We start from the raw sequence: 12,821 nt of genomic DNA, 5'->3' as shown, positions 1-12,821 counted from the left end.
CCTACCAACAGTCATTAAGACATGTGAATCCCTTGACTCCTTCAAAACTGCTCTCAAAGGGCACCTACAGACGGCTGCAATTCGAAACTGGCCCCCACCCACCCCTGTCCCCCCTCACTGTATATATTTCTTTTCCCTTTTTACCTCTTATGATGATTTCCTTTTGACTATATAGTTGTGTATATTCGTACGTCTCTAAATGTTTTGATGAATTGAAAATGGTGGGCCCTATAGTAAACAAGTGTAAAGCTTTATGGTGTCGTCCACTCACTGTTATGTACTGTAATTCTGCAAACTGTAAATAAATCAATCAATCAATCAATCGACTGAGCATACTTGCACCCAAAACAGCCACCTCTTGGGTCACATAATATGATAGGTTACTGATGTCGGTGTAGCGCACCCAGAGCCATGACTCTGGTACTCTGGTACTAGGAAAGGAGGACCCCTGCTGTTCTCTGACCTCCCTGTCGCAGGCTGCCATCATGTTACTAATCCTATTCTAGCTGATGTGAATGGACATACTTTAATGCATCATTAATTTATGTTCCAATGCCACCGGCGTGATGTCGCTTGTAGAATAGATGATCGCCTATTTTAAAGCGACACGGTGATACGACGGAGTATCGCATTAAGTTGTCTTTCATCATCAGTCACACCAAACCATGATCAGCGATGGGATCATTGGGATGGGGTTCGCCCGCTAACTAACTAACCAACCAGTTCGTTAGCCAAGTTGGCAACTTGTTAATTAAATAGTTTGCACCCAAACTGTTTGTTGGACAGCTATGAATATGACGACACGACATCACAAATCAAACGGGACATTTAAAGTTTATACATACATGCTGTGTAGCTAATGCTAGTTGAACGTACCTCTCCTGGCTAGTGGCTACAGTTAGCCTGTTAGCAGCTGTCTCAACAACAAAAGCAAAACAAGAACATGAGGCGGTCTAAAACAAAATGCTGCTCTACCCTTTACAGCTAAACCACACATTTAGGTCAATTAATTATCTTCATTTAATAGTAAACAATACTCACTTTGCTATGTTGCCTTATTACTTGCCTACATAGTTCCTAACTTCCTAAACTAATGGTTCGACTGCAGAGAAGAGTTTGGGAACTTCAACTTTGGTAAGTTGGGAATCAGGGGTGGAGCTCTTTACATTGGGGGTTGCCGGTTGCCTCACTTGCCTTGCCTGCCATCTAATGTTGTCATCTAGTCAAACAGTACAGCCTGGATAATGCAGACAATATGACTGATATGACAACTTTATTGATTGATGAATTTTAATTTGCAGGGGGGTAAAGCACAGTTCAATACAAGGTCTGCTTAAAGCGGATTTAAACCCAAGAAAGCCTATGGCTTTTTACAATTATATGTAGGCCTATATGCAGAAAATCATATAAACACTTGGAAATCAAAAATAAATGTACAGTAAACCGTTCGGGGGGGGGGGGGGGGGGGGGGGTAGGCCTTTCTTCTCAACCTTTTTCAAATTGCAGCCACCTGTAGGCCTAAGTGCTCTTTTAGAGCGTTTTTAAAGGAGAGCAGGGATACACTCCTTTAAAGAGCCCATTAGCCTACATGACACCCAAAACATGTACAATATCATAATGATAATTTGTGGGGTGTGTCATGGGCCCTTTAAGACTGTTCTTGGTTGGGAATTCCACATTTTTGTGGCATAGCAGGAGAACAAAACTACCAATAGGGCCCAGGCCGTAGCGTAACGGTCTGGGCACCGGACTGGTGATCCAGTCGCGGTGTGCCGCGGGTTCGACTCCCGGACCCGACACGGCCTTTACCGCATGTCATCCCCCCATCTCTCTCCCGTTTCCTGTCAGCCTACTTTCTATCCCTTAAAAAATCAATAAAAAGGCGTAAGCCGCAAAAAAAAAAAAAAAAAAAACTACCAATAGGATAATATCCTCCTAGCTAAAGTGCAAAACATAGGCCCTCCTTTATCAATCGAGTGTAAAATCTGCCACAGATTCGAGTGCAGGTTTCGTAGATCGCCACGGCATTTATAAAGTGATCGCAAACAGCTGATCCTTCCTTAATTTCGTTCTGACGTTAATAAATGTGACGGCTGAAATCTATCTGGCACGCCCTTAGCACGCCCTATAAAATCAAGCCTCGCCCTCGTTTTTGCGACTGAACACATGAAATACGACCTGTGGGAACCATGGAAACCATGTAAAAAAAAGTTTCTCCCGTGCCTTGCTGCCCGCATCACCCACCTCTCTCATACACACACACACACACACACACACACACACACACACACACAGAAGCACACGCAACTTGCAAGCCCAACTAAGTGGTGTCTTATTAAATAAATAAAGAACAAGAACGAACACCTGCATGAATTAAATAAAGTTGTAGGCCTACCCTGTCTGTTTCCCTCTCACCTCGCTTGCCTTGCTGTCATGTCCACGCACGCACGCACCTACATGACACTGACACGTACATCGACATCGCATCGCCATGAATGGAATTAGTTGTAGGCTGGCCTATATAAATTTTACCCATTCGTGCGCAGTGCACGGCGAAGGCGTGATACTGCGCACTGCTGTGATATTAAAGTCCTGTGGGTGACTCAGTGATGCCTGCATGAGAGATAGGCTATCATGTCGTCAAGGCAGTCATAATCAACGTTTATGTAGTGATTTGATCATTGATGAACGAATCATAAACATATGGATGAAGGCTTGCTTGCATGTGTGCTGGTATGTGTTGGCGACGCACGCCGCGGTCCCGTCCTCCCGACCCCCGAAAATGATCTGCTTTTATCTGAACTGTCAAAACTGTCAAAACCTGTCTAAGCACTTATTTAAATGGTGAATGATTAAGCCCCTTACGCCTATAGCCTGCTAGTACTTACTACAAATAGGCAAGCTGTATGCTTGTCATTGTCACTTGGAAATAAAGGCGTGCAGTCCATTTATGCATAATCACATATGCCGCATCACTGCATGCGCTCCAAAATCATCTCACAAGTGCGCTCGCATAACAAGGCCAGTAAAGCACTGTTTGATTAAGCACAAACTAATACATTGTAAACATGTTATATTGTTTTTAATTGCGCGATTTTAATTACTTGTAAAGTTGGAAATCTCTCTTGTTTTTTACATACACATACCGTTTTATATTAACATTTTAGGAGTGAAAACATATGTTTAAATGCCTGTGACAGCCTCTCAGCTGGTCAAACAATGCTGCTCCGCTGTTCTACGACAGAAAAACAGGTGAGGACAAAACGTACGCCAGCTCCCGAGTAGACGTGAGTTTTGAACGTTGTCAAGTTCAATTTCAAGCGTTGCCGGAAATGGTAAATGCCGAAAATGTCGGTAATTTCGGCGTGCACCCATATTTTGGCGTACGCACGGTTGATAAATGAGGGCCATAGTCTCTGCCACGCCTTCGGCCTGGTAGAGACAGACAGACAGACAGACAGACAGACGGAAAGAATGGGTGAATACAGTACAGGGCTCAGTCCCTGGCCCCTGTTATCCTTGGATCTATATGTTTAGATTAGCCAACCTCCTTCATAATTGTACACATTGTTCTTTTTTTTTGTTTCAATATAAAATATGTGAATACAGATTTTTCGTTATGAATGCTGCTGCATGGATAATTAGGCTCTTTTGTTTCTGTCCAAAGTCTTGATTGGGACTGTTAATGACTCTGAGCAGTACGTATTTTGGAATATTGAGGAAGACTATGATTTGTTGTTAAAACAACACAATCATTTAGTCTTCCAGAACATTCTAAACAGATATATCTAAACAGGGATATTTCACATTTATGTTTCGGGTGGATCCAAATGTCACCTTTTATGGATTAACATGCATGAAAACAAGTAGTTATAAAATACAATACCTGTATATAATGAAAAACAATAAACATTTGAACTATGTTAAAACAAATCACAGATGCAAATAAAATATTGGGTTACATGAAACCGGTGCAGTCACACTGTCTCTATGGAGCCCGATCGAACCCGTTTCAGAGAGTCCTGAAGTTTGTTCCATCAATCAATCAATAACCCTGGGAAGACTTAATAATGTCACAAGGCTCTAAATCCCACTGCCCTTTCCCCATTGAGGGGGGCAAATGTTATTTGCTTTTGTCACCTGTGTCTCGCTATAGTGGCAGCGCTTGAGGAAATTGACAGTCAATTCCAGAAATAGAATTCTCAGTCCAATAAAGCACACGGTTGAACAAGTGGACCATGTAAAGCAGCATCCCGTAAAGTGTAAATACATGACATTACAAAGTAACAGATATAGATGTAAATTATGTCTGCATGAACAGTATACCTACTCTGTTGCACGACTGTGTTGTGTATAATTTAAGCATAATAAGGACATACCCATGTAAACTACTGTTGCTAATTACAGGTTACAGGTTACGATTGTTTAATACGGATACTATTCACATGGGATTTAATTTGGCCTGTGACCCAAATTTCAGTTTGTGCAAACTATATGACGAAAAGCAACATTTTAAAACAATTTTGTGTCAAATATAACAATCAACAATAAACAAATTATTCATTTTAAATTAACAGTTCTATTGCTTAGCCTTATACTCTGTCAACAACGAAGTCAGGGACGAGGGTCAATTATTATTACCAGTTAGATACCCTGAGGGCAGCCTAACACACAGACACACACAGGCCAAGGAGGGCGGCTTGTACAGTACAGTACAGTACAGTACTCTTCAGACGGGTCTGATTTTTTTCTTTACATTGGGTTTATTCACTGGTAACAAAAGTAATGACAGTCAACACCGAGGACAAAACCATTGCCACTGCAGACAGGACGGTGCCTGAACCAGTCGAGGACTTCAAGTACCTCGGGGCCTGGACTGCCTCAACTGAACAGCATAAAGGTTCGGAGAGCACTTGCCTGGAAAGCCTTGCACGGGAAAAGGAGAGTGTGGAAATCAGATATGGGAGAAGACCTTAAGAGGCTCATAGCTACTGTGAAGTGTGGAGTCAGTACTGCTGTACGGGGCCGAGACATGGACCCTCACAGTACAACAGGACTCCCTGGATGAAGTCTACACAAGAATGCTACGCATGGCACTAGGTGTCACATGGACGGACCGCATCAGAAATGTGGACCTCTATGGGTATACCTACCACAGGTCACAAAGTCAGAGAAAGAAGGATGAGGCTGGCAGGGCACTGCGTCAGGCACCCAGAACTTGAAGTAAGGAGGGGAAAGAAGCATACCACCTATATAGACATGCGTGACAGCTTGGCTGACAACACTCAAGAGCTCAAGAACCTGATGTTGGAAAGGACATTGTGGAGTGCAGCGATCCAGGAATCCCATGTTGGTGTTGGCTAGACCTCACTCTCGCAGCAACTGACTATTCACTGGTGCTACTGTAAAGCACTGAGTAAAAGTACAAAAGTATCTGTATCAAAATGTTAGAAAAAAGCAGATCTACAAGTTCACAATGTGTTCCATCGCAACACATTGTGAGCTTGTAGATCGGCTATTTTCAAATGGCTGAAATGTATATAGGGCTGGTTAATGTACGTTTTGCAGTGTTGGGCAGTAGCTAGCTACAAGTAGCGAAGCTACATAGCTTAACTACATTTATCAGTAGCTTGATGGTAGCTTAGCTCCTTTTGAACCAAGTAGCGTTTTTTGTAGTGTAGCTATTTTTAGACCCAAGTAGTGACGTAGCTTTCAACAAAAGCTACATGTTACAATCGTTCATTTTTTGGAACCATGAACTTTAGTTAAAAATGTTGAATTATGAACTGAATTAGTTCCTTTAAAAATTATTTATTGTGAACTGAACTATAGTTAATAAAAAAAAGAACTTTCCCAACACTGAACACATGAATCAGCCGGCTCCTGACACCGCAAGGTACATTAATACAAGTAAATGTGAAAAAGTTGACACCAAAAGCCAGACAGAGGGCTTGTTTCCAGTTTGTTTTTTAATAAACAATCAAACTCAGCATTTTTGCCTGCCTATTAGGCTATTTGTTCGGTGGAAACTTGATCATGAAGTTAAAAAAGAGTAGTGTCCATGTAGCTAGCTACTTTTGCCATGTAGCTTATAGTGTAGCTTGCTACAATTATCTGGGGATAGCTTCGTTGTAGTTGAGCTATATTTAACAGAGAGTAACTGGTAGTGTAGCTTACTACATTTTCCAAGTAGCTTGCCCATCACTGACGTTTTGTAATAATAAAAATCTAAGTAGTAAGTATTAAGTAACTAATGACTAGTTTTCTAAAAAATGTAGTGGAGCTAAAGTACAATATAGGGTAGTAAAAGTACTGGAAAGTGGAAATACTCAAGAACAAATAGATCAAGATTTTACTTAGGTATAGTACTTAAATAAATGTACTTAGTTACTTTACACCACAGGTAACAGTTACAGTATGTTTCAAAAGTTGTATGCTTTTCTGAATGACTAATGTGAAAGACTAAAAACCACTGTCAACCTTTATATGAGAGGACTTGCATTGCAGTCTGACAGTATATCTCCATATTTTGGTATCAACAAACACATGACATAGAGTCCTAGAATTAATTGTTTTTGGTGGCACAGTCACACAGCTACAGCGGGAAATGATCCATCTCTCTGGGTCAGCTTTGTGGGTGGGTGGGTACTACAGTTCTGTAGACCTCAAGACTTGTAGTTGTTGGTAGGTAGAAGCTCTGATATGTAGGCTACAATGGTAGTCGAGTTGGGTTGAGATAGAAGCATGGATAAGAAGTTCAAAATCAGAAATTGTTACAGCAAACATGACTTTGTCTAAAAGCCTCAGAATTTAACCACAGGTTTACAGGTTAAGTTGAAGTTCCACCATCATTCATTATTTTCAAGAACGAAAGAATGGGCTGAACTCTTTAACACCCCGAACACCCAGGGGTATTTGGAACCATTAAATCAGGGCGCCCAGCGATTTGCAGCTTCAGGGCCTGTTTCAAGGTCCATTTTGGAAGTAGCTAGATGTAGTCAAAACCCCTCCCGAGGGGATAGACAACGGGGAGTATGATTACTTCCAACGTGAAAGCGACGGGACCGCCTAAAACACAATCTATGGTTAGAATTGGAAGCATTGATTTAGAATCGATCAAGAGTTATTCACGTTTGAAGATTTTTCCTTTTTCCTCCCATCCACTAAAATGGAGGGGGACCACTTTGGATGACGTCCCAACTGGAAATTACATCGAATGTTGCTCAATCGACGCTACCAGCATTAGACTGGTGCGCTCTGTTATATGATTAAAGACGGAACTTTTGATTAATCTCCGTCCTGGGTGCGCAGCGGGATAATTCTTTAGGACAGACCTCCGTTTTTTGCCGCTCGGGGTGTTAACAGACCGCTGTCTAATCCAACACTCAGCACCTGGATTAAAAACATCTGTGTTGATGTTATAGAGAATGTATCCAACAGTGCAGCCATGTAAACAAACACAATGTAATTTACAGCTGAACAGTACGCTAAATGCTTTAGATTAAACACTGGACACACTATACTGGACAATACTTTTATTACTATAAGCAATATAAAATAAATTTGTTTTGTTGCTGTGCAAAAAGCAGGAAATACATGGGAAGAAGATCACTATTGAGAAAAATAGTAGCTTAAGCAGAAGTCTGCATAAAGCAACAATTTCACTGGTAAAAACTCCACATGTAGTCTGCATAAAGCAACAATTTCACTGGTAAAAACTCCACAACAAATCCACACCAAGGGTGGTAATCCAAAATAGGAAAAGCAGTCCGTCATCAACAAAAGTGTTCCAGTGTGGCTGAATAGCACTTTGTGTGCATAGGAGTGAGAGAGCCAAATTAGATGGTATCCAAGCCTACAGATGCCATTGCTTCTGTAAGTCCCAAATACATCTTGTCATATCGCCAGCTTTAGAAACCTCTGACACAGGCTTTTGCTGATTACAGTTAGTCATCAGACATTTCAGAGTCAATGTCATCATCATCATCATCCAAAACGTTGATGTTCTCTGCTCCAGACAAGACTTGCAGGTAACGTTCCCGTGTGTGCTTCATCACTTCTCTGATGTTCCACAGCTTTTTTTGGTTGATGCTCTGAAGACCCTTCAAGCCTTCTTCACTTAGGCCCCACGGTGAATCTTGGATGTAGAACACAAGATAAAGCCTGTATTAGTAAATTTAACGGTCATGAGAGTAGCCTCGGTACAGGCTTTTATTTTCGTTCGCATTCAGCAAAAAAATGAAAGCCTGGGGGAACAAGAAACATTTCCTGGTCTAGAACTGGGAGTGAACTACAGTGCAGAGGGCCGTCGCTCGAAATATGGTGACGTCAGTTTCCCCGCCGTTTTCTACCAGGGAGGGGAGGGCGCTAAGATCAGTGAACCAATATTCTCCAGCGCGCGCGCCCCTCTAGACCAGAAAGCACGCTGGCTGGGCCAGGCCAATGAATTATTATCGCAATACATACCTTTCATTGGCTCAGAAGAAACAATGCAGGACAGCTCTGTCAGGCCATCGGCACGAGTTGAAAGACATTTCCAGTGGCGGTTCATCTCCGTCACAAGGATATTCTTCTCTTCCTCAAGTCTCCTTACAGCCATGACGATGTCGAATGCCTTTATCTTCGTCCTTAGATCGACAGTTCCTGGAATACATTTAAGACAAAGATTCACAGGGAGAATGAGTAATTGAAGTTGGCCACTCCCCAGCTCAACAAGCATAATTACTTATGTGTTGTTATGAGTCAGATGTCTTGATAGTCAAGTACATACCACTGTGTTGTAGCTGCCATGGCCACACTTTCTCGACAGACAGGATGGAATACATGCACAGGGGTTCTGTGCTTGGAACCGTTCTGTTGTATTGCTTCACAACAGTAGACAGCATCACCTTCTCCCCACTGATCTTGCGGCGGATCCTGGCACGACCTTTGTTACCGGCCATACTCCCCTTGATACTCGCCACCAGCATCTCAATTTTGTTTTCCAAGACATCGGGCCCATGTGCATTTGGTGCTGCGAAGAAGAAATAGGTGGGTTGCACTACAAGTGAACAAATATTCATAATGTCATGGAAAACTGCAGTAGGTGCTCATGAAGGAAAATAAAACAAAAACTACAAGGCACAGGGAGACAATGTCAGTGGAAGCTAACATTAAATTCTCTACTGCGGTCACCTGGCAGAAGCGTATAGTGAGAACAGCCTTACCTTCTGCCCACTCCTTTACATCCTCGGCCCACTCTTCCAACTGGCTCTCTGCCACTGCAAATTGGACCTTCATTGACTCACGGTTCTGCAACTGGCTTTGAAGATCTTTGGTGGCCTACAATGACAAAGTATCACAGCCAATAAAACAAATGCTGTCTCCAACACGTCAAATACTGCAACATTAAATATTATCCATCTAAAAGAACATTACCGATGTCATTACCAAGTGTTGTTTTCGTCGACTAAAACTAAGACGAAAAATGTTCGTCGACTACCTTTTTCCACTGACAATGAAAACTACGGTAAGCTACGATGACTAAAACTAAGACATACTGACAATTTCTTCAACAAATAAAAACTAGACTAAAATGTTAGGAAGGGACTAGTGGACAAGAGATCCAGTATTAGTCATTTTACACTTGGTTGCATGCTGCAAATAGCAGATCTACAAGCTCACAACGCGTCGTGCTGCGACACGTTGTGAGCTTGTAGATCAGCTATTTTCAGCAAGTGTAACATCAGTCATTACGACGGCATCAAGGCCCGCCAAAAACATTTTAGTCGACTAAATTAACCGTAGATTTAGTCAACTAAAACTGCCTGATATTTAGTCGACTAAAATTAGACTAACACCCAAGACATTCCAGGTGACTAAAACTAAATTAAAACTATTCAAAATACTATGACTAAAACTAAAATCAAATGTTGCTGCCAAAAACAACACCGTCATTACCTTCTGATATCGGCAAGCCAGTGTGATATCGGCAAGCCAGATTGTCCCTCTTTTGCAGATTCCAGTTCATAGCCATGAGAGTCAACATGTCGTTGCGTCCTGCCAACAGAAATTGATCAATTATGACATTATCATAATATGTGTTAACATCCCAAGTATACTTATGTTATGCTTGTGAACAACTAGTGCTGTTATGTGGTCATCTCACCTGCTTTTGACATGTGTTTTGTGGTCACTGCAATCCTAGAGAGGAAGGCGTTGCTCTGCTCCACTTCCTCCCCTAGTGTTAGACCAACCCCATCCTGATATTTCCCACTCCATTTCACCTGCGTAAATATATATAAACAACAAATACAATGCTCAGATGATGGTGACAGTCACTGTATACTGGTGTTCAGATAGTCATTCAATGCAATGATAACGTTTCCTTACCTCACATTTGAAATCATGGGCGTTGGGCCCGCTGGCATGAAACACTGACAGGAAGGGCTTCATGTTCAAGAGATGGTTCAGCTCTGGACATTTATCTGCAACCTTTTGGAGGTAGGGCCAATATTCGCAGGTCATATCCATACAAAAGAAACTGATTTGGCTACTGGCCAGCTTTTGTTGCAGGTACATGGCGTAGGCATACATTTCTTGCCCGTACATATTTAGGGCACAGAGTAGCACTCCATGCCGACACAATGCAAGCTCCAGTCCCTCTTCATCTATGTGTCTGACAGATTCTTTGGAGGTCTTTCTGAACGCTGACCACTGCCCTCCACAAACGCCTCTTCCAGGGACCTACAGTATGGTAAATGGAAGATGAAAACCTTTTCGTATGGGGGTGCTGTAGTCGTGCACATATAATTATAGTATACAATCTTACATGCTTTGTCTTCTGGTGTATGTAGTCCACAAATCTTGTCACGTCTTCATCCTTAGCTATGAAGATGCCATCAAAGATGGCCTGTTCCTCTCTGTAGCAGCGGCCGGCTAACTGCGCTCTTCTGGATCGGACCAGTGAAGAAACACGGGGAAGGTTGCCGTATATTAGATTAGTCGATGGGTGGCTCTTCCCAGACAGATTTTGCGCTCTCATTAGAAGGCGGGTGTAAGTGCCATCCAACCGATTCTCTTGTTTCTTTGAAAGTGTCCATGTAGAATCGGCTCAACAGTCGTCCTAAATATTTTTTCTTTTAAGTTTTAACATCTTACTAAGCTGGGATGACCAGATCTTAATGTATGTCATTGCAGGCTGACTAGGCCTGCAATGACTTCCTAGTTTGAAAGTCCTTTTTGGAAGAAGATATATATGAACCCAAATACTTAATACGTTTCAGAGGAGTGTTGTTAAGAGTTTTTATAATGTGGTTATTGTTGGATTTGCATATGTTTACGTATTCAGTTTTCGTCTCGTTGAGATAAAGACCAACACAGTTGGAGGCCTGCTCAAGAGACTGAAGGAGAGCCTGAGCGTGTTCCAATGATTGACTGATAAGCGTGATCTCATCAGCGAAGTCAGTGTCGGTTAGGTATTTAGCAGGATGACGAGAGCTTCTCCTAGGATGTAGTTGGTAGCCCTTATCATTGAGGGGGGGGGGGGGGGGGTAAAGGGGGCCCAAGGGGCCCAGGCCCCCACCCACCCACCCCTTTCCCCCTCACTGTATATGTTTCTGTCCCCTTTTTACCTCCTTTATGATGATTATAATTCCTGTTCTGTTATCTGTTCTTTGGCTATATAGAAGTGTCTATTTGTAAGTCTCTAAATGTTTTGGTGAATTTAACAAGGTGGACCCTCTTGTAAACAAGTGTAATGCTTTATTGGGTCGTCCACTCACAGTTAACAGTCTTTGTATTGAGTTGTACTTGAAATGTAGGACTACTGTAATTCTGCAAACTGTTAATAAATATTTAAATAAAAAAAACTATCGTCTCTGACAGTCTGTGAATATCTCTTCATCAGCCAGTAGGGGGCAATGTAGTACCATGATTTACCCAAAAGCAGAGTAGAATGCTATCTGGCCCTAAACAGAGAATACACCATGGCAGAATACCTGAGCAGTGAGCACCGACCCAAAACAAAGAAGAAATGTTAAAGGACCACTTTTCCTCTTTATTTAATAAATCTGTCTCATATCATAGGAGGGCTATGGGCAGCTTAGAAACCCGTCCACCAGTGACATCATCGTTAGGCAGATTTCAAAATATATATATTTAGATTTGTATTATGTGAGAACGCTAGAAAGCGTGCCGTTTTTATTAGCTTGGATCTTAGAGTATAGGTTCAGGTTCAGGTTCAGGTTTATTTGTCATTTGTATAGATACAGAGTATACATACAATGAAATTTATTTTGCTCAGAGCACTCTCAGTCTTACATACACAGGACATAAACAAACATCTATAGTGCAAGAAAAGACAAAAACAGGAAAAGAAAAGTGCAAGTGAAGTGAAGTGCAATACAGTTCAAGGTCAGCTGTTCAGCAGCCTGACTGCCTGGGGGTAAAAACTGTTACTGAGACGGGTGGTACGAGATTTGATGGTAGTTTGAGTAGTTTGAACAGGGTATTTGCGGGGTGGCTGGTGTCTTCCATGATGTTATGGGCTTTTTTCATACAGCGAGTGGTGTAGATGTTATGGAGATTGGGTAATTCTGTAGTGCCGATGATTTTAGCTGCTGTTTCAATGGTCCTCTGCAAAGTGCAACCTCTTGCAATCCTGAGCGGTCGTGTTACCGTACCACACTGTGATACAGCCAGTTAAGACACTTTCAATTATACAGCGATAAAAGTTCACTAGTCCTTTTGTACTTAAGCCAAATTTGTTAAGGCGCCTCAGAAAGTACAGTCGCTGCTGCGCCTTCTTGAGGATGTACTTGTTGAGTGACCATGTGAATGTG

General features: G+C 42.0%; 2 protein-coding genes across 3 annotated transcripts in view; both read right to left on the bottom strand.

Moving 5' to 3' along the window:
* kif7 (kinesin family member 7) overlaps positions 1-1,130 on the bottom strand; it is a gene marked incomplete at its 3' end in the record, with an annotated part of 30,903 nt that extends 29,773 nt beyond the window's left edge. Inside the window, exon 1 of one of the 2 annotated variants that reach the window (XM_083758958.1) lies at positions 1,042-1,130. Of the gene's footprint in view, positions 1-876 lie in introns of both variants that reach the window. The other variant, XM_083758957.1, reaches the window with a different exon arrangement.
* Positions 1,131-7,671: 6,541 nt separating this feature from the next.
* On the bottom strand, positions 7,672-10,900 carry LOC310854790 (uncharacterized protein). The gene is made up of 8 exons (XM_083759468.1): positions 10,811-10,900; positions 10,372-10,725; positions 10,148-10,265; positions 9,940-10,038; positions 9,207-9,321; positions 8,771-9,013; positions 8,467-8,643; positions 7,672-8,137 (listed from the first exon to the last, which is right to left on the bottom strand). Exons 5-8 carry the CDS (start codon positions 9,277-9,279, stop codon positions 7,947-7,949), a joined length of 684 nt encoding a protein of 227 aa, XP_083615594.1. The 5' UTR covers positions 9,280-9,321; positions 9,940-10,038; positions 10,148-10,265; positions 10,372-10,725; positions 10,811-10,900; the 3' UTR covers positions 7,672-7,946.
* Between the last annotated feature and the right edge of the window lie 1,921 nt (positions 10,901-12,821).

This window comes from Protomyctophum parallelum (genome assembly GCF_964188405.1).
Source record: "Protomyctophum parallelum genome assembly, chromosome: 2".
NCBI classification, from domain to species: Eukaryota; Metazoa; Chordata; class Actinopteri; order Myctophiformes; family Myctophidae; genus Protomyctophum; species Protomyctophum parallelum.
Note: the sequence above shows the minus strand (reverse complement) of the source record. Positions and strands in the feature narration are given on the sequence as shown.

Excerpts from the sequence above, each read along its gene's own strand:
- LOC310854790 (XM_083759468.1), bottom strand. The coding sequence starts at position 9,279 with ATGAAGGTCCAATTTGCAGTGGCAGAGAGCCAGTTGGAAGAGTGGGCC. Across the intron at positions 9,014-9,206 it reads TGTAAAGGAGTGGGCAGAAG|CACCAAATGCACATGGGCCC; the intron begins GTAAGGCTGTTC and ends TCTTCTTCGCAG. Across the intron at positions 8,644-8,770 it reads ATGGCAGCTACAACACAGTG|GAACTGTCGATCTAAGGACG; the intron begins GTATGTACTTGA and ends AATGTATTCCAG.